The sequence below is a fragment of the Cupressus sempervirens genome, chromosome 2 (genome assembly GCF_028749045.1).
Source record: "Cupressus sempervirens isolate cs-2001-9-10 chromosome 2, ASM2874904v1, whole genome shotgun sequence".
NCBI lineage: Eukaryota > Viridiplantae > Streptophyta > Pinopsida > Cupressales > Cupressaceae > Cupressus > Cupressus sempervirens.
In genome coordinates this window covers 269,318,970-269,345,035 of record NC_143119.1, presented here as the reverse complement: position 1 = coordinate 269,345,035, position 26,066 = coordinate 269,318,970, and the positions used below count along the sequence as shown (strand labels likewise).

Here is a 26,066-nt window from a genome sequence, read left to right as displayed (position 1 = left end):
TATAAAAAAACTTCAATAATACACCATAAATACTTACCATATTGGCACTCCAAATTCTTAATTCAATCGTTGCACTATGTCTTTAATAGTTATATGTTTCCTTCAACATACCTAGTGGACATTACTAAACAATATACACAGAGTGTGTTTATTTGTGGTGAGCCGCTGATTTATACAAACCCCATGCATAAGGTAATACAAAGTGGTTTATAGGAAATTCTCACCACCGTATGTGGCGATGCCCCTTTATGATTGAACTGAATTTGTAGAATAGGTGTCAATTATATATGATGTCGTTTGATTTGAACTTTTTCACATTCTAACAATGACAATATTGTTGCTCTTTACAATTTACTTAATTTTCCTTGTTGCTTTGTTTTTCAATCTTTCCCTTTCATGGAGTCCACGTGGCTATTACTTTATAATGTGAATTTATTTTAACTCGCCACCTTTGATGGATAATCTCCAATGATATATTGCACAAATATTTGGGTTTTGTCCTCTTCAAAGTGCAGTTTATGGAGTGTTAGGTCACCTACTCCACATCACCTGGTTCTGTCAGTCACTACAATTTCTTTTCATCAAATCCACACTTCTTTAACAGCAGTTATGCAACTTCTTTTCCATCCTCTTCAATTAATTTTGATTGCACTAAATAATGGAATATAGTTCGGACATCACAATCTCTTTCGAGGAGAGGATGAGATCCCCACTACAACAAAACTTTTATGATATCTATTTGTCCCCATTTTGCGGCTTTATGACGCATCGTGTGCCAAATACATTTGATGTCCTCACATATATTTTAGGCCTCATCAATCACTTGGGGAGGAGATCATCTATATGATGAAGCTGTGAATGAAGAGAATGAAGGAGGGAGAGGTGAAGGCATAGTCAACAACACTAGCAACCCCACAATGAGGCTAACAGGTAAAGAGCTCAGAATCTGGAAAGCATGAGAAACCATTCAAGATCACAAGCCCAGAGGACTCACAAAGCTGTAGAAGATGGCGACCATAACAGGAAATCGGCCCAAGAACATCATCAAAAATACGCTGAAGTCACAAAGTAGTTGGATCAATCACAGTGGTGTAGATAGAATCAGAGCATCAGTCATAAGGCAAAGGTTGGAGTTCTCTGGTCTGTGCATTGAAATCACCAATTACAATGATGTCCCCTAAAGCAGCAAACTGAGAGACACTCTCATTAAGGTCTACATACGGGTCTCCATCCTCGATACCATGTACAGCATAAGGAGAGGAAGCTGGCGGGAAATAGCAAACAACAATAAAGATATCTCTCTGGCAGTGACTCTTATGATCAATATGGACCCACATAAATCTAGCATGCATATCAGAGTTGACAACAGAAGTAAAGCTGAAAATATCATCTCTAATCAGACAAGCAACACCACCGGATCCATGGACCCTACTAGAAGCACGAACCTCCTCTCTACAAATAGATAACCCCTAATAACCTGTAAACCCCGGAAGAGGACGCACAAGACTCTCGTAAGTCTCAGTGTCGACAAGTATGTCAAGAACCTCACTACATCATGAAAGAGACCGGGTAATGACCAAAGAGAACCATTACCATTCCAAACATTTAACAAGAAGAGAGCACGTGGAGGTCTCCCTCTTGTCCGACCGCTAACGAGACTAATATTTGGTCTTGGGGACCTATCTCGCCTTCATGAGCTCTATAACCTGAGCCTTCATGAGATCTTCATCTAGAAAAATCTTATAAGGGAGAGAAAACAGCTTCCTCTTCGCCCTAAGGGCACGAAACCTATCCAAGAAGGTGAGAAACCAGATGAAAAGGATGTCACCATGACCAATCAAGCACTAGTCCAGTATGGACACTAGATACCCCCTGATGGAACTCTAACTTTAGGAGCTCCATTCTTATATATTTTCATATCTTTGCGTTTTTATGTTGTATACCAATGACAAAAGTTTACATGCTATATGCTAATGATTATAAGGAATCAAATTATAATGGGAAAGAACACTGTGAAGGTTTGAGTGAGCCATCAGAAGTTGTTGATTTGCCGAAGAAGAAAGTATTAGTTTTGTTTCTCTCCAAGCGGCTTAGTTTTTTCCAGACTACTAGGTTCAACTGGGCAAAGCAAGAATTCAAGTTTGTGGACAGGGATGTAACATGTTGTACCTTCTATTTCATCAATAGATCTTTAATTATCTTTATCCAGATTATGATTTCAATCTGAAAGTTGTGATGATACTTACAGTTAAGAGTGTAAAAACCATAATCTGGAAGTACTCACTTTTGCCTTGAGATCCAGAGATTACAAAAGACTGTTGAACGTGCAGAAGACATTCATACTGATGAATAAGACTAGTCAAGGATTGAAATGAATCAATATAAGTAATCTTACGTAGACCTGCAGAATGGCATTTGACACAGATTAATAAGGATGAAAGGAATTGTCATAGGCATGTATTTGGCATGTGTGAGAGATTATAGAGTGATGAAAACCTTTCACCCAGGTCTGCAAACGATCACATTGAAATGAAGTCACGGCATGGAATAAATAAGTCAGTGGACATAGCAGGAGGTGGTTGATAATTTCTAACCTTTTTGTTTACTTCGGTTAGAGGCAATTTCATACGATGAAGTTAGCGGCAGTTTCTATATCGATATGTGGAAGCTCAAGTCTCTTCATTTTTCTTCTGCTCCTGCTGCCATGAATATTTTAATGTGGAAATTTTGAAGGAAGCAACGGGACCTCAAGCCATAATGATTTAAAAATGAAAGCTTTTTATAAGATCCTGATACAGCTTCACGAATTACATCAAATGTGTGGCAGATCAACACTATTTAACAGCAGCGATTCTAATAATAGAAATAAGCGATAAAAATCAATTAAATTATATATGGCTGCAGCGATAACACAAACAACTATGAACAGGTCGTGATGATTAAATTTGAAGTGGCGACACCATACAGAGATTAATAAAATTGAAATCGAAACCCTATCAAATATAAACGTCACGGGAGTAGTGTATGGCACCAATTGATAAATGAAAAGCTGAAATATATAAGATATGGGTGCCGTCCAGAATAATTGATTAAGGATATTATCAAAATAGGAATCTTCATGGTTACGAAATATGCAGGGACGACATACTGGAAGGCAGTAGAACAAGCACACAAACTGATTCGAAAATTGGATGGTGAATTCCAATGCAGGAGCTATACGCAATCGCAGGAACAAATGAATTAAATGAAGGTAGACGGGAAATATTGTTGATGATGTTAAATATGGAATGAAAATCTTGCCTTGGTGCGGCTGAAGCCTGCGATTATGTTAGAAAATAATCGATGGTTTAATAAAATAAAGCAATAATAAAATTAAAGCCCCATAAGTTACAGCTGCGATTAAATTTTGAAAGGGAAGGCTATAGTAAAAGGATTAAAATCAATTATGACTAATGTAATTGTGTTATGTAAGGTTGCGATTTATTTTGAAGACACAACTTTAAAATCTAGGCAGTCACATTGGTTCTATTTTTCAAAATATAAATAGACCGTTATTTGGAGAGTAATATGGATATCGGAACACTTTATATTCTCTAAAAAAGAAGCATATTTTGTATCTATATATTTTGTAAGGAGAGATAAGGGCAATATTATGATTTTGTAATAAAGTCCATTACTTTTATTTTATTTTATAAAATAAAATGTCTTTTGTTTACCTTTAATGGCGTGGAGATTTAAAACTGCAAGCGAATTGTCCTTCATAATTATATTTTAAAATTCTGTATATGATTTTGTTATCAGATAAGTGGACATGGTCAATTAAGCATTTTAAATTTGATCATCATAGATGTTGTGAAATATTTAATTGTTTCCACAGCTGTGTCCAGTTTGTCTCAGTGGAGTTAAAATTCAATCTGGACTAATTTAAGATTGCATTATAATTGGTCTGTCGCATCTAGATTATCAAAATTGTTGGCAGTACAAATGCATTGAACATTATGAAGTTGTATGTAAAAGTTCACCGAAGTTGACTATCGCCCGGACGAGCAAAGGCACTGGTCTTTTTATTGAAGTCAGAAAATCTATACATTCCTCCTGCAAGCATCAAATTTATTATTATTCAATTGTTCAAAACATTTAACCATTATCCAACATTTCAGTTTCATTCTGATCGAGTTCAAGGACCTTGCTAGCCGAGGAACTCGCAAAGTTTAAATTCGCTATAGAAAACCCTTGAATTGAGTAGTCAGTGTTCAAGGTGAAGGTTTACCTGCCTGGGTGTAGCGAAGCCCGAAGTGCAGGGGAATCTAAGCGATTTCCGTTCGTTGGCCAAAATTTGATTGAGAGATCCTACCAGAGAAGTGGCAAGTCATGAAACATTACTGGGTGCAAGATATTCACATGCAAACATGCCCTCCTGTCACTGTTTGACACTTAGGTGAAAATGTAGATTTGACAATTACTCAAAATGGGACTTCACGAAATGACTCGAAATCTCAATTTAACTTCATGAAACAAGTGGATGCACTGAATGGAAGGTGTTAGAAACATTAAACACCTCTTATGCTTCAAATGGGCAGCTGGGTACATAGGCATCAAAAAGCATTTAAAGGGCCTGAAGTGATTCAAAATTTGAAATAGACGCTCAAAATGAGAATGCAATTTTGAGCGCCAACACCCTCTAGGAGAAGTTTTCTTTTGAACTATGCCTCTGCTTCATCTAATTCACTACTCAAGCTTTTGTTGAAACCATTCTTTTTATACTTCCCTTACTTGAATGCTTTGAATGTTATTTCTTTTGTACGTTCCTTGTTTCTTATTCTCATTTCATAAGCAGTAAGAAACCCATGTAATACATCTCTGATTAGTGTATCTAAATCTTTCCTCTCTTCTATTATAGATATTTTAGAATCATATATCAATGATAAGTATCTCAGAATCTTTTCCACTACAAATTGTTCTACTTCTCCACCAAGGGATTTCATAGAATTGACAACTTCATTTACACGATCAAGAAAAGAGGTTATGCCTTAATCAGCCTTCATTTTAAGGCTTTCAAATACACTTCGATGAGTTTGGAGTTTTTCTTTCTTTGCATTATTGGTTCCTTCATAAACATTTTTTGACTTGTCCCATATCTCCTGATGCAGGAGCATCCAGAGGTATAAGGGCAATCCTGTGTCACCCAAAAAAAAATGTACTTAAACTTAGTTTCTGTTTCATGTGTTTTCATTTTTGGATACCCATTTGGGTCAAATAAATGTTCCAACTCTCACAATTCCACTATCAGTGTGCTAGTAAATCACGAAAAAATAGGAGTACGTAATTGGGCCATCATTTTGGTAAACTAGAAGGTGTAAATTGGCCAGATGAATGTAATTGTGATTTAGAGCATTCCAGAAAAAGAATCAAGTCAAAAGGCCCCACGGTTTGAAAGTTATTGCAGTTTTTCAGGTTTTGGAGACCTCCTAAGAATGCTTCAAAGTCAGGTTAGGGGCATTAAATGACCTCGAAAAGGGCCGAAAAATGGGGGACAAGCGAAGCTGGTCCTTAGGGCTATAGAGCTCTTCGAGAGCTTTCCGAAAATGTAAACGGTTCGTCAATCGGAGCTACGATTCAAAAGTTATGCCTCTCGAAAGTTCGGTTACCGTTTCTGGATTCTTCTAGATTTGCGCCGACTTTTAATGCAGCTTCTAGAGCCTTCTATTTGGTCGGTGGATGCCTGCTAGCACTTTCTAGAATGTATTCCTAGTCCTTAACCCTCTAGGGTCTATTTAAGGAGATTCCTGGCATTGTAAAAGGCAGTTCGAAGTGGAGTTTGAGAGGAGGTACTGAAAGGAGAAATTATCTCCAAATTTATGCTATTGTAAGCCCTTAGGGCATGTTTTGAAGTTTATTTTCTCTGTACTATTTGTACTAGCTTATTTTCTCAATTAATATAATTTCCCTTTTCTATTTTGTCCATTCTGTGCTTGGGTTGTGTACCCATCAAGTGGTATCAGAGCTGGTTTTCCTGAGTGTGTAGACAGAGCGCCGACTGTGAGGCAGTTTGCACCAGGACTGTGTAGTTGTGGGTTCGAGTTAGAAGATGCCTCCATTAAGAGAGCGTGGCAGAAGGGCCAGAGCTATTAATCCTGAGGAGGTTAGAGCCCTCCAAAGGCAGGTACAAGCGTTGCAGGAGGAGCTCCGTAGAGGAACAAATGTGGCCGCAGGTGATGAAAGTGAGGATGACAATGAATAAGACGAAATGGGACCAGAAGGAGAATTTGACGGGAAAGTTCTGAATCAGGCAGAGGAAAGGCTTTTTAGGGCCATTACTAAGTTTGGGAAAAGACCTACAATTGAAGTAGGTGTATTTTCAGGAAATCTGAAACCAGATGAGTTGATCGATTGGATCAATGAAATGGAAGAATACTTTGAGTATGAGGATATCAGGGACCCAGATAGGGTTAAGTTTGCAAAGGCCAAACTGAAAGGCCATGCCAAAATCTGGTGGCAAGAGGTTCAATTGGAAAGAAACAGAAGGGGAAAAGGGAAGATCACAAGGTGGGATCGCATGGTGGACAAATTGAAGAAGCAGTTCATTCCTGTGGACTACAAGCTTGATTTGTTTAAGAAGATGCATGGGTTAAAGCAAGCAGGAAGATCAGTCCAAGAATATACAGAGGAGTTTTACCGACTCTTGATTAGAGCAGGGCATGCAAAAGCAAATAAGGAGAAGGTTGCTCGTTATATCAGTGGGTTGCGACCTAGCATCCAGGACGAATTAAGTCTAGTAAGAATGACCAACGTTGAAGCGGCATACCAGTTTGCCCTACGAGTTGAAGAGAAGCTGAATAAAAGGTTTGAAGGAAGACAAAGAGGGCGCAGTCAAGGAGGAAGGGGAAGCGGTAGGTCATCTGGAGGTCGCAATGAAACCCAAAAGAAAAATGAAGATGAGGGTACTAGTAGGAACCAGAGGAATGAGGGTTTCAACCGCTCCCGTGATCAAGACTTTGGGAATCAGCGAGGAAGAGGCAGAGGACATGGACAAGGAAGAGGAGGCTTCCATGGTACCTGTTTCCATTGTAATGAAGAAGGTCATCGTACCTTTGAATGCCCTCAACGACAAGGAAGGACAGATAGGAGGGCTGAGGGTCAAGCTAGGGTTGCTCATGTGGATGAGGATGCACAATCATCATATTCAGAGGATGCAGAAAGAGGAGAGACCTTGGTAAATGAAAGAGTCCTACTAAGTGGTGAGATTGAACCAGGACAACGGAGGAGTTTGTTCCGTACCAGATGCAAGTGTGAGGATAAATGTTGTGACGTGATCATTGATGGTGGTAGCACTGATAACTTGGTATCAGAAGAGATGGTCTCTAAGCTGAAGCTCAAGAGGGAGAGACATCCCCAGCCCTATCGGATTGCTTGGGTAAAAGATGATCATAAGGTCCTGGTAAGTGAACAATGTTTAGTAAAATTCAAAATTGGGAGTTACCATGATGAAGTTCTCTGTGATGTTATTCTGATGGATGTTTGCCATCTATTGTTGGGTAGACCATGGCAGTTTGATAGACATGCAGTATATGATGGACATGCAAACACATACTCTCTGACAAAGGATGGAGTTCACCACAAATTGAAGCCCATGAAAAAGGAAGGTGAAAAGGTATGTAGCAGTGCTAGGATTTGTCTTGTTGATGGAAGGAAGTTTTTAGATGGCATAAAACATCAGCGTATGTCCTATGCTTTGATTCCTAGGAAAGATAAAGAAGGTAGTAGTGAAATACCACTTGAAGTTTCAGATTTACTAGGGGAGTTTGGAGATATTATCTCTGATAATGTTCCAGAAGGATTGCCACCAGTAAGGCAAATCAGTCATCAGATAGATCTGATTCCAGGAGCTAGTTTGCCTAACAAGGCTGCTCACAGGATGACTCCTACTGAAACAGAGGAGCTAAACAAACAAGTTCAGGAGCTGTTGAGGAAGGGCTTGATTCGGGAGAGCCTAAGTCCATGTGCAGTACCTGCAGTACTCGCACCAAAGAAGGATGGAGAGTGGAGGATGTGTACAGATTCTCGAGCTATAAATAGGATAACCATCAAGTATCGGTTTCCTTTGCCAAGGATGGATGATCTTATGGACTGCTTGAGTGGAGCTCAGTACTTCACAAAGATAGATCTGAAGAGTGGTTATCACCAGATACGGATTCGAGAAGGAGATGAGTGGAAAACAGCCTTCAAGACCAAGGAGGGTCTTTATGAGAGGTTAGTCATGCCCTTTGGATTGACGAACGCCCCAAGCACCTTCATGCGGCTCATGAATGAGGTACTTAAGAAGTTCTTAGGAAAATTTGTTATTGTTTATTTGGATGATATTTTAATTTTCAGCAAGACTTTGGAAGAACATTTATTGCATATTCGTAGTGTCCTTGAAAGGCTAAGGGAAGAGAAACTGTTAATTAATCTGAAGAAGTGTATCTTTGCAAAAAGGGAGTTAGTCTACTTGGGGTTTGTTATATCACCTGAAGGTCTCAAAATGGATCCAGAGAAGATAAAAGCCATCTTGGAATGGCCTACTCCAAGGTCTGCTATTGAGTTAAGATCATTTCATGGTTTGGTTAGTTTTTACAGGAAGTTTATTAAGAATTTCAGTAGCATATGTGCACCCCTAACTGACACAATAAGAGGGGATAGAAAAGAGTTCAAATGGACTGCAGCAGCTGCAAGAAGTTTTGACTTGCTGAAGAAGAAGGTAACAGAACAACCTGTGTTGGCACTTCCAGATTTTAGAAAGGTTTTCCAGGTGGATTATGATGCCAGTGGCAGCGCTATTGGGGTTGTAATAAGCCAAGAAGTAATGCAGGTTGAAGTAGTTGGGTTTGATGAACTCAAGAATTTGTACCCTGAGGGTCCTGATTTTGTTGAAGCATGGAAAGCTTGTAAAGAACCTGTTGTTGTAGATAGAACCAAGTGGTTAGACTATTTGATTCAGGATGGCATGTTGTTCAAGGGTAGTCAATTGTGCATTCCAAGGAGTTCCATGAGGGAAAATTTGATTAAGGAGAAACACAGCGGAGGGATGGCAGGACATTTTGGTCGAGATAAGACCATTGCCATTCTTAGAGAACATTATTTTTGGCCTCAAATTTCACAGGATGTGAAGAAGTTTGTACAGAGTTGTCAGGTTTGTCAAGTTGCCAAAGGATTTAGTCACAATACTGGCCTATATCAGCCATTGCCTGTTCCATCAAGGCCATGGGAGGACATAAGTATGGATTTTGTTCTTGGATTGCCAAGGACACAAAGGGGTAATGACTCAGTATTCGTGGTGGTTGATAGGTTCTCCAAAATGGCACATTTCATTCCATGCCACAAAACTCATGATGCTGTCCATATTGCAAACTTGTTTTTCAAAGAGGTGGTAAGACTACATGGTCTTCCAAGGAGTATAGTTTCTGACAGAGATACTAAATTTGTGCGGTATTTCTGGAGGACATTGTGAAAAAAGTTGAGAACAGACTTGAAATTCAGTTCCACGCATCACCCACAAACTGATGGCCAAACAAAAGTGGTAAATAGAAGTCTGGGCAATTTGCTGAGATGTTTAGTTGGGGATAAGCCCAAGGGATGGGATTTGATTTTACAACAAGCAGAGTTTGCTTACAATAACTCTATAAATAGGAGTACTGGAAAATCACCATTCCAAATTGTATATGGGAATAGCCCAAGGACTGCACCAAAATTAAGGAAGATAGAGCAAGGGGAGAGGACAAGTGCTGAAGCGGAAGAATTTGCTGAACATATCAAGCGTCTACATGAGGAGGTTCAAGCACACATTACCAAGATGAATCAAGAGTATAAAGCTAGGTCTGATCAAAGGAGAAGACATAAGGAATTCCAAGTAGGGGATCTAGTCATGGTGCACTTACGAAAAGAAAGATTTCCAGCCGGTACTTACAACAAGCTGAAAATGAAGAAATTTGGCCCCTGCAAGATTCTGAAGAAACATGACTCAGGAAATGCATATGAGGTGGAGCTGCCAAATGGTATTCACATTTCTCTCATTTTCAACATTGCAGACTTAACAGAATATCATGATGATGGTGCAGATGAGGAGCTGGTGTTAGAGCCATGTCCGATTCCTGCTTCTAAGAAGGAGGAGATAGAAGACATTCTAGATCATCGTGTGGGTAGGAGTACCAGAAACAGGCAGCATGAAGAGTATTTGGTCAAATGGAAAGGACGACCGATCGAGGACTCAACTTGGATTTCAGCAGCTGAGGTTTTCCATTTGGGATTTCCTCTACCATTCATAAAGTGACAGGGTCACTTTTCAATCTACCCTGGGTGTCTGATGCAGGAGCATCTAGAGGTATAAGGGCAATCCTGTGTCACCCAAAAAAAAAATGTACTTAGACTTAGATTTTGTTTCATGTGTTTTCATTTTTGGATACCCATTTGGGTCAAATAAAGGTTCCAACTCTCATAGTTCCACTATCAGTGTGCTAGTAAATCCTAAAAAAATAGGAGTATGTAATTGGGCCATCATTTTGGTAAACTAGAAGGTGTAAATTGGCCAGATGAATGTAATTGTGATTTAGAGCATTCCAGAAAAAGAATCAAGTCAAAAGGCCCCACGGTTTGAAAGTTATTGCAATTTTTCGAGCTTTGGAGACCTCCTAAGAATGCTTCAAAGTCAGGTTAGGGGCATTAAATGACCTCGAAAAGGGCCGAAAAATGGGGGACAAGCGAAGCTGCCCATATGGCTATAGAGCGCTTCGAGAGCTTTCCAAAAATGTAAACGGTTCGTCAATCGGAGCTACGGTTCAAAAGTTATGCCTCCCGGAAGTTCGGTTACCGTTTCTGGATTCTTCTAGATTTGTGCCGACTTCTAACGCAGCTTCTGGAGCCTTCTATTTGGTCAGTGGATGCCTACTAGCACTTTCTAGAATGTATTCCTAGTCCTTAACCCTCTGGGGTCTATTTAAGGAGATTCCTGGCATTGTAAAAGGCAGTTCGGAGTGGAGTTTGAGAGGAGGTACTGAAAGGAGAAATTATCTCCAAATTTATGCTATTGTAAGCCCTTAGGGCATGTTTTGAAGTTTATTTTCTCTGTACTATTTGTACTAGCTTATTTTCTCAGTTAATATAATTTCCCTTTTCTGTTGTGTCCATTCTGTGCTTGGGTTGTGTACCCATCATCTCCTTAGCAGATTTACAATCCATAGATTTTTTGAACTCTGATTTGGCAAGATTGAATAAAATGGCATGTTTTTCTTTGGCATTATTTTACTTCTCGTCTTTCCGGCTGTGTCTATTAGTGGTGTTGATGGTGGTGTATAACCATCCAACATTGATTGTGAAACATCAAACGCAATAGCATTTAAGTAATCTTTCATCTTTATACTCCAAATGCATAATTCGTCCCATCAAAAGTTTGTCTTGTTTTGAAAATGTTCGGCCATTTGTGTTGTTTAGATCTACCTTCAAGCAGATAGGCTTTATAGAAGGAATCCACTCTAATACCAATTGAAGAGCACGCGATTATACTAGGGCCAGGGGATGAATCAGTATACTAACAACTTTTCCAACCTAAAACTATTAATGAAACAATTATGCACATGAAATCAATAGCACAATGTTTACACGAAAACTCAATGCGAGAGAAAACTACAGCAAGATAATTGTTTTATATAAACTTGTTCGTTTACAGAGATTTGTAGACTCCAACCCCTATGTTTATAAGCACCGACTCACTGGAAGCTCCATCTCCCACACTGCACATGTAATGACCTATTAGAAGCCCCAACTCCCATTACTTGCCTTTGTGAGCACCAACCTACTGCACATAGATTTGATTTTCCACCACTATCTTTGTTGCTTACTCAACCAATGATGGATCCTTCAATTGCACACTTTTTCTCTTCTTATATTTGTATAAATATATATACACTCTTCTCCTTTGAAATCAATGTTAAACAAAGGTATGTATTTATTATTTCTATCCACGCCACATACTCATATACACTTATATATAAATCAGATTTTCTATCTGATTATATATATTCTTTTTGCCCCTCTTTTTACTTCTCTTATTTCTAACTTCTCATTACTTATTCATTTTTCTTCAATTACTCTCCTTTTATTCTCACTTTCTATGCTGCTGACTTCTTCACATCGAGAACTCGCCCTCTTATTCTTCTTATTTTTCAGATCCTCTTTTATGCATTCTTTTTTCACTTCATGCTTCCTCATGTTTTAAATAATACATTTTCTTTGCTTATTTATGTTTACTTTATTTGGAGGATATGACTTTTCAAATGAGAAGTCATATTTTATTAAAATTACACTTATGAATAAATTGCACGTTTAATCACGAATTCATATATTTTAAATATGAATCATATTATTAACTATATGATTGAAACAACCCATTTTCCCAGCCTTAAATAACGACTATCATATCATTGAATGAAGTTACTTTTCATATTCGTGAGCCTGAGAAGGCAGTTACAACAGCTACTATTCATATTCAGATGAAAGAGAATAAACGGCTATAATAGAATAACTGAATCCTAAACAATTCAAAGGAAAATAACTGATTTAACAATATTAATCATCTTAACATATCTTCGACTTAAATTGCAAATTCAGAAAATTAAAATACCCGTTAATAGAAGATGATTGAATGCAAATCATCTCTGTTTTGTGCATGTCTTGGTATCTAGTGGAGAGAAAAAGTATTGACAAGGGCTTAACCTCCCAATCACGGACCCTTAAGTATCTCCACACAATCTCTACCAAGACAAACCTTCCTTACCCGGGATTAGGGATGGGACACCCTTTCTTGCCATTGAGCATCCTAGTATTAAAGTGTCAACCCACCGCACGACTTGACAAACAAGATCTATACATTGGACTATCATGAGCTACTTATACTCACATCTTGTTTATTACATGCTGACTTATTTATTTTTATGTGTAGGGATAACCCATTGTTTTTCTTGATTATCAGTCCACACCCTTCATCTTGACCTTGTTGGTCATCCTTGATGAATTCCTAGGGTGGCTGCCAAACATTGTATAATCACTGCCATATACAATTTGTCCAGTCAAGGCTTATAGCTAGCATTACCATAAAGGATTCAGGATGCTTTATAATTGTTTCTAATCTATTCATGAGAGTGTTGTCTCTTATCTCAAAGGCATATGGAAGATACCCCTGTAAAAGCTTGCACTAGTTGGATCTCTATTTCAAATTAAATCAAAATTCTGGTTAGAAAGTGTCTACAAGTTAATCATGTGCCATCTAACATAGGTTTATCGCCGAGTAGGTAGATCACCTACACATGCTCGCCAATCACCCATAAGGATTAGGAAATCCACTTTTCCCATTCATGTCACTTAGGCTCTCATGTCCATCTGGTCACCACAATGTTTCAAAGAAAATTTTAAGTCGAACAAAAGTTACATTTTATCATAAATAAGCACTAATGGTTTCATCTATGCAACTGTGCCTACTCCATAGAGGAGCATAAAATGTGAGGTATGGCCTTCTCACTAATTAATCATCATTAGAAGTGAACATCAATTTACATCACAAAACTAGCCACATATAGGCACCCCAGCCACTTCAAGGTCAAAGAAATCTCAAAATCATGGTTTACAATTTTCAATTCAAGTCCGAAAATGGATAACAAAATCTTAACTACCATTTCATATGAACAGGAATGTGATTGCATAAGTATAGTGTTGAAATTGAGATAAACATGCAACTGAGAGAAATAATTATTTACTAACAAGGTTTAGATCACACTACATCAAGAGAAGTAGAAACTTATATGTACTGTGCGGTAATATGAAAATCCAAAATGATAATGTAAAATCAGAACAATGGTGACTGTGGTGTCTCTCTGTTATGGAGTGTGTATGAATTAAATAAGAGCCTTCACAGATATAAAGCGTGCTTCTCTTGTGCATGCTTGGTTACAATCAAGAAGGAAGAAAAGGTGGCAAATGTGAGTTCAAAAACAAAGAGCCATCAGCACATGTGGCAATATTAAAAATTTAAAAATGCCCACCGAAGACACACGAGTTGAATGAAGAAATATGGCCGCTTGTGAAATAATATTAAGTCCATAGTCAAGGTTGAAAAAAAATAATAATAATTTCACCCTCTTAAAAAAAAATTAATACAAGGACATCATCGTACCTACCTATACTCATGTGTGTATGTACACATACACATATACATGTGTAAATCCTAAATATATGTATTTTATGTATGTGTTCAATTTAAGTAGGCATATACATCTTAATTGATTTACGCACATATACATATATATGTATGTACATGTATAAGTATATAGGTATCATGGTGTCGTTATATTAAGACATGCTTTACACAATAGAAGGATCTGAAAATATCCCAAATTATAAAGGTAACAATTTTGTTCTTAGTTTGATTAATACTTCATGTTTTTCTTTTATTGTTTTAATGATATACACATATTGACCATGTTAGCTCATGGTTTTCCAAAGTATAGTCTTGCTTGCCTAGTCATTTACCCTTAGCCATGGTGGTTTAGGACTCATACCTATTTGCCCAATGATTGGTGGTGCCCCTGTGCCCAATTCCTTCCTTGGCAATGTTTCCCCCCCTTCGCCACATTCCTCCAATGAAAAATTATCATGGTAACAACATATTGCTCATCATCTTACGAAGTCGAAATTATCATAGCATATGATCATATTAACCATCCATTTCCAATTCATATATCGTCATAACGATTCCAATATTCCATTTTCACATGAAATCATAACAAATAATCAACACTTCATTTTCATATGAAACCATAACGAATAACTAATTTAACCAATCACTCAACGGCCTCAACGGCTATAAAGGAACATTTAAAATTGAGTCAAAAATTGGGACGTAACAATGCTTGTCTTATTCCCCCTTTATTACTTCTCGACTTTATTTTATTAACTTTAAAAAACCCTTTTAACTGCTTCATTGTGTTGCTGCCACCAATGAATAGCGTTTGATTATTACAATGAATTTTATCAATACTATGTTTGACTTTTCAATTCAACAATGCCACAATCAATAACTTTGATGTTTGTCACTGACCTTTCCCAATATTGCTGTGTTCCTTTCTTTTATACAATATTCTTCTTCTTCCATGCTATGAAGGCTGGAATCAATCATTCTATGCCGTTGTCTGAGTAATATCTTGCAAACTGCAAATAGGGCAGCTGTCTCGTGACATATAGTGAATGATAACATTATCGCTACTGCATTTCTTTGTTCACCTCCTTAATTAAGTTTCATCTTTTATTTGACGGAATTCATATCATGGATCAGGGTTGTCTTTTTGCTAATATTATTTTATGTTGCCGTCTTTAATCGCTGACAGTTTCTTTCATTTTGTCTGACTCTATCAATGTGCTTGGAATCTTTATTGGATGCAACAAATATAATTCCTCTGTTCTAAATGACTTACATCATTATCATTTCTTAATTGCCACATGTATTGCTCCTTTTGATATATTGTGTTGCTGCTCAATATAGATTTCCACAGATTTATGTAGTTTGGCCAACTTATGCAACCAACTTGGTACCTCCAAATATTGCTTCCCTAGGAAATGATGTTTCATTGATTTCCAGGATTTGTCTTTTCTTCAACATATAAATATGTAGTCTTAGATTTTTAGTTTTTCTTTAACACTGAAGTTCATAATATGTATATTGACAATGAAGTAAATATTATATTAATAATATGTATATGCAACTCTGATCGTGCCTTGACTTTGACATCAATGACAATATTTCATCAAGCAGCTCATGCATGTACATGCAAGCAACATACAACTCACCTGCAACCTTCAAAAATAAGAGACTTTAACCAAAACCAAGAAACTGTGCAATCAAAACCCTTGACCAGGTTCACAATTTTCAACAAAAAGCTTCAAAGACAAGCCACAAATTTCTTAAGATACCTCTTACACTTTTTATTTCACAAATTTGTAAAACAAATTTCTGGAAAAAAATCCAGATCAAAAGAGGCTCAATTTTTCTTTAAAAACTTGTCAAATTTTATGAAATCGCATCAACGTGCTTTGATACCATGTTATGGTAAATCAATGTTGTTGTAGTTGTATCAAACAAAAGGAGATGAAAGCTCCTTATATAGATTTGCGAACACGATATTTCTAAAAGAAACAATCATGAACTAAAGATGGAAATAGAAACTACCTAATAAACTAAAGACTAACTAAGATGATCATTAAAGAAGCATTATAATATTCTAATATACGCATTATTATTTTCATTTGATGAACAAGTTATTTCAGTTGGAGAAGTTTTGAGTAGATCGAGTACCACTGTTTTGCCATAGTTTAGTGATTTGGGTATAGAAGTTTGATGTGTAAAGCCTTAGTCAAGTTTTCTGTTATAAATCTGATTTTCAGACCTGTTACATGTTGTTCCAAGTCAGAAACTGAATACAATAATGTTTACAAAGAGTTCACTCAATGGTTGCATATTTTCCTACAAGACTAGTTCGCTAGCTTGGATTTTTCATTGCATGGCATAACTATTTTTTAATCAAAAATTTAGATCTGAATTGCTATTGTTGATCTCTTAAAAATAAGGACATTACACCCAAACAAGCTTTAGCGAGATTATCACCATTTTGGATTGCCTACAAATTAAATTAGAAGGAAAAGGATATACATGCAAAAGAGTCCTTCAGCAGTTAATTAATCATATCTAATGTCTTTGTATTCCTTAGCAGGCATGGAGGAAGAAAAGGAATGGACAGAAATGAAATATAAAAAAGGTATTATTTTAAAAGGTAGCATATAAACCATATGAATCTGAAATCACACGACGAAAAGGAAAATAGTAGACATTTATTTAGTGTTTACCAGTTTATAAAGGTATTTATGTTTTAAATGATCTTGGTTTGTTGCTGACCCATGGTCTTTTTTTATAGAACCCCGATATTACAATTTGTAATTTTCTTGACTTCATATGAAGTCAAGCTATAGTGTTAAAATTTGAGCAGAGACATTCTCTAGTTCCAGTAAATGTATGAACTCCCAAATGGTTTTCCTGTTTGAAGGGCTTGAGAATAATATGGAATACATGAGAAATATAATAAAGCATTGTTAACTTACCATTACGGAACTTTGCTTTCTCCTTTTTCTTGTTACCACCACCACTAACACGCCCTGGAACAATCCAATGGAAACGGTGCAACAATATCTCCAATACTTTGTATACCTGATCACACAATTCATGCGTTGGCACAAGCACCAACGCTACAACTAGATAGATCAGTTTCTAGCATAAAATCAACACAATAATTTAACCAAAATGTTGATAAACATTAGATTTTACCCTCTATTAAATTCCTCAAAAACCTAGTCCAAGACAACCTTTGGAAATGTCTCTAAAATGACAAGGTGAACATATGGAAAATCCTACATGTTCGTGTCCCAAGAAAGGACACTAACAACTTAAGTGTTTTTTAAAACTACAGTTTAGCCATGGAAAATATATCAAAAATAATATTCGATTGCAGAAATGAACATGTGAATCCCTTCTAAACAATTAAGCTGTTGTCCAATGAATTTATGTCTTATTTTAGCACCTACAGTGCTTATCATGCACTTCAATCACATAATAAAAAATAACTAAAACCAGAAACAGACTGGATTGTGTTTTCGTGATTTTTGTGACCTGGTCAATTGAAAAAATGACTTCAACATGAAAAAATCATTCCAGATGGTTGGCTCAAATACTCTTATATATCATAAAATATGTCAAAGATTAAAATATATGTGATACTAAATCAAGGCTCATCTATATTAAATAACTAATATGTAACCAATGTTGTGCCAAAAACAGCACTGGATAACTAGTCCTACTTTATACAAAACCTTAACTAGAGGAATCTGTTTTCTAGGATAATACTATTAAAAATGAGCGATTATGTTATGGCATTACTAGGGAAATTAATAACTCACCATCTGACACAAAGTTAATAGATCATCCCATTTACCCAGTATAGTGGTTTCTTTCACAGTTCATTACTCATATGCCCAACAACACCCTGAAATTTGAAGAGAGATCTGTCACATTGCTCACTGTCATGTCCCCCTTCCCTTGTGGCCAACATCAGCTCCATAAATTGAGGTTTTCAACGAAAAAACCCTGTTATTTATAAATCTATTATTATAAATACAAATATTTAAAAAATTAATTAAAATTTAATAATTCGAACCCAAGTTCTATTTTATTCTTGAAGAGTTGACCTTGGAGGCCTAGCTCTTAATTTTGAAGCTTGTATTGATTGGGCTTTTGTGCGCTGATTATCTCATCTGATGTTTCTGAAAAATTCCTTTGCTTGTGAGAAACTCCGATAATCAACTCAAGATGAAAACTCTGCTGTTGTGTTCATCTTGGAAAGAAAATACTAACCTGTCTTCCTTCAGCACCACTTTCTCTACAATTTCCTAAATCTGATCATTCAAATCCAGGCAGGCAACAGATCAATTAGTTAGCAGAAATCTCAGTATCTAGACCTTGAGGGGAGTCATTTAGATTAAGAGCTATTGTATTATCAGAGGACATTAAACAAATGCACCCGGATACTTCCAGAATCCACTTTGAGGAAGGTTCCAAGAAAACATAGCAAGGATTCAGGCAAAAACAGCAAAAACAAATACCTATGAATTGCTTGCCCCTATCAGTCTAGCCTAGGGTTCAGCAAATAAAAATCAATAGAAAGTTGCAATGCATGGAGGACACTTTGATGACAACTGTAGGTGGTATAAGCTTCAACCAGGCCTCCATGTGAATTTCCATGGATTGCCAAGTACCAGGTCATGCCAGATCTGAGTCTAATAACACGTGTGGCTGGTTGCCAGGCTCGCATCGTTTCTCATTCAGTGGAGTGTTTTTGACACAGATCCTAGAGATGAAATATCTGCGACCATATCCAACCTACAAGGTAGCAAATCAAAACTCAGATTTCTTAACACCCAGGTAGTGGCTAGAGTTCACAAAAATGTAAGAGGCAAACCCTAATGCACGTCATTGTGACAGATTTAAACTGCTATATCAATTGTTGGAAGTTTCACAAACCAGATCATTGTAATATCAAATTTGGTTATAGTAATAAAGATATTAAAACACTATCAGATTTCTAAAATCTCTTTATTTGTTTTTCTTTCTTCTGGGTTCAATTGTGTAGCAACTTTTTAACATCAACGTTTCAGATCACACTACATGATCCATCATCAGGATGCAAGAGAGCAAAGGAAGAGAAGATTTGTCTTCTCTTCCTTTCCTCTGCTGCATCCTAGGATCATGTAGTGTGATCCGAAACATTGACGCTGAAAAATTGCTACACATCGAACCCAAAAGAAAGAAAAGCAAATAAAAAGATTGTTATTCTTACTGCAATTTCCAAACCCTGCTGTTGAATCAGAGTTTTATGTGATTGTCTTCTGTTTAATCTACTGAATGATCTCTTCAACTTTCTTATGAAGAAAATTCAAGTTTATACATATGTATTTTGCATCATAATTAAGGAACAAACTTAAAGTTAAGTACAGTGGTATAAAAGAAGGCTGACGGGCCTATCTGTTATATAGATTGTGTATACAGTTTACCAAAGCGGAAGCAAGCTTTGGATAGAGGGAAAAAGAAACTCGAAGCGGAGTCAAAGCAATTAGGGTATGGAAGTGAAGACAAAGATAAAAAGATTTTACATTGGGAGGAGAAATGGTAAGTCTTCGTGCAAATACAGCAGAATAGCCCAAATGCAAAAAGAATGGTGAAACAACAAGAGCAAACAACATGAATACCTGTCAAATGTTGCAAAATACAAATAATTCCATCAATTTTATCAGAGATCTACACACAACAATGGAGTAGAATTCAAATCAGAATGGGTCTGAAAATCATAATGTAAGGTTCATTGATTCACACAACCCTCATATTTACCTAGAGTGAAGTTGTCATGAGAAGAGGAAGAAATAAAATTCAACAGAAAATTATTAGTATCAAATTCCATTCATACAATTTTATAATGCTAGAAGTGGATCGCGAGAGAGAGAGAAAGAGAGAGAGAGAAAGAGAGAGAGAGAGAGAGAGAGAGAGAGAGAGAGAGAGAGAACTTGTACAGCAATTTAAGAAAGATCTACAACAAGAGTGAGAAAGTTGACTCTCCCAAATTTTTATGGCTAGGAAATGTCACTGCACAAGCTTGGGTCCAAAAACTATACACATTGCTTTCACTCAGACTTATCACAATAGATGAAGCTATCAAATTTTCTATTTTCCGCTTGGATGGTATAGCACAACTGGTGGCATCATAGGTTAATCAAACTCACACAAGGACAACGTAGAGTAGTAACATATGCTGATTTCACACAAAGGCTGATAGATAGATTTCACTTTTGAGATGACATGGTTCACTGGAGTATTACATAGTAAAATTTCAGCAAGTTTTGGTCATGGTGCCTAATATTGCAAAGAGTAGACTTATGTTCTTGTTTATTGGAGAGTCGGAGTCACTTCGAGGCATAGTTGGAGCTTTTGAACCTACTTCTATGTAAAATGCTATTTGAAGGTCCTCGAGTCTCGAGGATACCACAACCAAGAACAAGTCCTATTCCAAGAATGCACCATAAGGACAGCAGAGGAGACCTTTTGTCACACCCCTCCTGATTTCTAATTCCCTACACAATACTTTATGGTTTTCTTATAACAATGGTTTTGGGAAATAGATGTCCTAGATTTTACATGCTTGTTTGAATGAAATTGTTGTTTTATAAAATTTGATGTCCTAGAAGTTTAAACTTTTTTTCATGAAACTGTGGCTTTAACTATCTGATGTCCTATATGTTAAGTGTATGCTTTGAAAAACAAGAGCTCATTGATTTAATGCCCTAGACAGTATGTACTTGCTTGATAGAAACAATGGTTTTGAATATGCGTATGTTATTGTGTTTATGTTTTGTGGAACAGTGATTCAGAATGTGTATTGAGTAGATATTGTAAAGTTATTTGAAATTGTTGATTATCATTTATGCAATGTAATCATTTTGATAATAATAGACTAACTACATTTCTTGTTCAAGTAGGTGAATGAAAGATTCATCCTCCAAGAAAGTAGCAAAAAAATCACCAAGAGTGGATGTAAACATGATCATGAACAAGCCAGTTGAACTTTGAGTGGTAAGTTTTACATACTAGGGTTAGTCATTTACCTTATCTGGGGTATAGGAGGCAACCTTGGAGGATTTCATCAATTACTGCTCAACCTTAGACTTTCATGAAACAGTGGCTTTAGATATCTGATGTCCTAGATGTTAAGTGTGTGCTTTAACAAAACAGTGGCTAATTGATTTTATACCCTAGATGGTATGTACTTCCTTGAATGAAACAATGGTTTCGAATATGGGTATGTTGATGTGTTTCTGTTTCGTGGAACGGTGATTCAAAATGTGTATTGAGTAGATATTGTAAAGTTATTTGAAATTGTTGATTATCATTTATGCAATGTAATCATTTTAATAATAATAGATTGACTACATTTCTTGTTCAAGTGGGCAAGGGAAATATTTGTCCTCCGAAAAAGTAGGGAAAACATCACCAAGAGTGGATGTAAACATGATCATGAACACCAAGCCAGTTGAACTTTGAGTGGTAAGTTTTACATACTAGGTTGGTGATTGACCTTAACTAGGGTATAGGAGGCAACCTTGGAGGATTTCGTCAATTTCTGCTCAACCTTAGACTTTGTCAATAGGACCTTGTACCTAGGAATCGACGATTGTCACCCTAGCACTCTTCTCATTGAATAAACCTCATCCTTTTTTTCATTATTTAAATGTGCTTTATCAAATCTCATTTGAAATTATTAGCATAGTTATATAAGTTTATATAACTATTGGGTAATATACGTAATATTTATATATACACATAATTATACATATATGTATAATTGTGGGTGTCATCAAAAGATGAGACAGTTTTATATATCAGACATATAATTATTATTAATATATTAGAGTAAAGCTATTTATAAAATATTATTTATTTGCTATATATAAAATATTATATATTTTTTAATTAATTTATAATCAAGAATATGCTTCCTCTTGTATTCATATTTAAATATTTAACCCATTTAATAACTATGTTTTTTAATTTAACATATGAAATTATAAGTTATAATTTAACATTAAATTTATTAATTAATTATGAAACCTTCCTTAATAGTTTATTTCACTTTAATTCTTCTAATTAAATTTGTCTCAAACTTACAACCCCTATAAGGGAGGTGAAATTAAAAGATGTTTCATCTACCTAATTAGAAAAAACACAAGCCATGCTTTTGGTCTTAGTTACCTGGGTTTGCTGGTTTGCCCTCATAACCACATTTGGGTTCGAACCAGTTCACGGTTCTGGTCCAATTGGTCTAATTCGACCAAAATTCATTTAGGGTTACATTTGGTTGGGAGTGGTTCGAACCCACAATCATGAAATTCGAACCTAGGCAAATTTGATGGGCCCAATTCGAATTTGCATTGAACCCGGGCAAATTTCCTACGATGTGCGGCTTTTAAGTGTTTTTTAAAACATATTTGATTTTTTTGAGTTCCGTAGCCGTAAAAAGTGAATGTAAATTGATTATTTTGGCTTCTAACATCATTTGTGGTGTGCAAATAGGTGAAATATATGATGCTATGATTTTGATTTAGGATGCTATGATTACAACCTACAAGTTTACAGTTTATGCCTATGGTGTTTTTGTTGTTTAAATTATTAAATCATATGATTCCATGATACTCTATGCTTCTAGGCTTCATATATATATATATAACCCAAAACCCTTTCCAAAATTTTGCCATATCAGCAAACTGGTTCTTCAAACCCGTATTTTGAATCGAACTCGAACTGGTAACTATGCTTTTGGCAAGTAAATAATATTGATTGAATGGAAAAGTTACATGGGCTTTAAGAAAATAAAAATAATGTGAGTACAAAGAAATATCACATGACTTTTTTTTTTAAAAGGGCTTTTCCATATTCATTTTGGGATATCATTTGTCGTTCCCTCTCTATCTCATTCACGTCGAAATTGCTGGGCATGTATTTGGCATTTTTAGATCTTGGCTGAAATGAAATGGAAATTGGAAGCAAATGAAATGAAATTTTAATAAGGACAACCTAGGAAAATCAGAAGACACAAAAAGCTTTTGCTCTTTGTAAACAAACATCTGGGCATTCACAGAAGAAGGGAAGAACTCCCACCCATATAGAGAAAAAGAACATCAGAGCAAGCTGCAGCGACCGCTTTTGGAAAATTTCCCTTAGACCCTCTTTGTTGACTCTTGTTGGATATTAATAAATTTATCTTATCTTATGTTTCTATTTAGAGAATACATTCAAATTAGTTAAAAAATAGATTGGCTTTCTCTTGAAATAAAGGAATTTTTTCAGTTCTATTAGTTGCTGTTTATATTGACTAGATACCAAGAAATTTATCTTCAAATCTGTAGAAGGGCAGCCACCAAATAGAGAAGAATTATAGAATCATACTCTCTTCTTGGCTACATACCTATGCCAGTTTCATTTCAAAATTAAGACAGGTTTCACAAAAAGAAAAATGCTGGAAGTAAATTAGATAAATCATAGCTAGTGTCAATGGTGTAAAACTTTCAGATAAAGTTTACTAATTTATTAAGGGTTTCTTTGCAATCAAAAGAAAGTTCAAAGTAGAACCTCTGCTGCTCATGTTTCATATATTTAGGCATATTATTCAGATCTGGAAACGAAAAAAAACAGAAGAGACTGAAGTAAGAGCTAGTGTTAGTCTCTGCTAACCTAAGCTGTTTGCACTCTTTCCATCTTACCAACCTGGTTTAAATCTGAACTTTAACGGGTGATAGGATATTAATTCTGACAAATACAGCACTAATGTTGTTTTATAACAGCATTAACGCTGTCATATTGTTTGAGTATGTAATAGTTTTATCAGCAAACAGAAATGTTTAATGAGCTGCTAAACCTTAAAATGTCTCTGTGAGAGTTATACATTTTACCAGCATTAAAACATTAATGGTCATTTGGTTACTTTTCTAGCAGTTGGATATATTCATTGAACTGTTGGGGATCTTAGGTGATAGTATTGTCTAAGAATGTGATAGTGTTACCAGCAAATAGAAATGTTTAATGAGCTGCTAAATCTTTAAATGTCTCTGTGAGGGTTATACATTCTACCAGCATTAAAATATTAATGGTCTATACAATCTAACATATGAAATGGGGAATTATACTATTGTTGCCAGCACCTAAAATATTGATTTTAGTAACCAACTTCAGCTCATAGGAAATGTTTGAGCAGTAGAATTCTTACTTGGGAGACAAGGTTCTGTACCAAAATCTATTTTGAACTTAGTCTTGAGTTGATATTATTATAATGGGTCTCTTTCATCCTTAGGAAGGAGGAACATATCATTAGCAGCACTTTTATGACTGTAAGCTAGCTTTTAAAATCCTACACCCAGATAAGAAGAGATTTTACCACTCTTGGGGACAAACAGTTCTCTAGGTACATACTCTAGTAAGCTATGTTATTCATGTTGTTCTCACAGAATTAATTGAGTACTAAATTGTCACCAAGCATGGATTTTTAAACAGAGTATTCCTTATTTAACCCTGAAATGCTTGAATTGACCATATGATTGAGGTGGAATCCAATTTGCTATATCGGCAAGGAAGAAACAAATGAGAGCTTGTAGCTCCAATTTTACCAATTTTGTGAAAGCGGAGAAAGGATACCCTATGGATAATACATCTAGGGATCAACCTTAAGAGAATAAGAATTATTCCTATTGAACCACGAGCCGTAAAATCAACCTGATGAAGTGTTGAACTGAACTGTACAATTAATATGCTTGCACTGAGAAAAACTTTGGCCAAGGAACACAATGCACATAGTGATAGCCAACCCAAAGAGTTTCAGATAGATAATCTAGTCAGAGATCATAATAGGTAGAGAAGCTACAGTGTATGACCAACTTATTATGTGGGACCATGCACCAGATCCACAGATGGGTAGTAAACATGCACTGGTGATGTTTTCCCTGCCAAGATGCATGGAGCATGTTTTCCCTCCCAAGATGCATGGAGCAAAGCACAGACAAGACAGAAACTCAATTACTTGAATGCAGTAAGATTCCTTAAGCCTATCTTGTAGTTCAGTTATATTTATTTAATTTCATGTATCGTAGTTAAATTTATTGTTGTACTTCTTTCTGTACTTCATTTCCGTTCTTCTTGTAGTAAAAAAGATTAATTTAATTCTAAGTTTTTTTTAAAAATTGTATTTTTGTTATTCAAATGTTAGAAATGCAATGATTAAATGGTTGTTTTACAGTTCCTTGTTTATGTATTTAATTTCTTAATTATTGCTATATGGATCTGCATGTTACACCTTTTTGCAAGGATGTTTCACAACCTAGGGCACTACCTCCTAAGCCAAGCAAGTTACTAGAATCTAAGAATGAGCTTTGAGGGAAGGCGTGCTTGACATTTAGGGTGGTTGTTGAATACACCAAATGATGAGAAGGGGGGTGGATCAGAAGTAATTAAATCAGTATCTACTAATATCTAAACCATTGAAATATAAGTGCAAAAGCAAAGAGCAAGTACACAACATGCACTGCACAAGAACATAATTTTTTTGTAGAAAAAACAGGAAGTGGAAAACCACAATGAATATAATCCTACAATGTATGAACCAAATGTTACAAGGGCCTCATAGTCAGCTTGCATCCAAGACAAGTTGACTCAGAGCAAGATACAAATGTCTTGTCACTTGAAGATCACTTCTTCATAGCAAGACACAATTGCATTCAATTGAGATAGATGAAATGAACTGCTATAGAAAAGGTGTCTGCCAAAGCCATTAAATTTCCATAATCCATATCAAGGTTACAGTAGCTTCTGGAATCTGATTGTTTACAAAATTTTATCATCAATGTTGCAG

At 36.1% G+C, this 26,066-nt stretch overlaps 1 protein-coding gene across 5 annotated transcripts in view; it reads right to left on the bottom strand.

Annotated features, from left to right (window-relative positions):
* The window catches only part of LOC149572092 (DEAD-box ATP-dependent RNA helicase 17-like), a 152,827-nt gene that overhangs the window by 90,058 nt on the left and 36,703 nt on the right, over positions 1 to 26,066 (bottom strand). For all 5 annotated transcript variants that reach the window (XM_089813394.1, XM_089813395.1, XM_089813398.1 and 2 more), the window contains one exon: positions 17,173 to 17,316. In XM_089813394.1, coding sequence (XP_089669520.1) covers positions 17,173 to 17,316 — 144 coding nt within the window. The remainder of the gene's footprint in view (positions 1 to 17,172; positions 17,317 to 26,066) is intronic.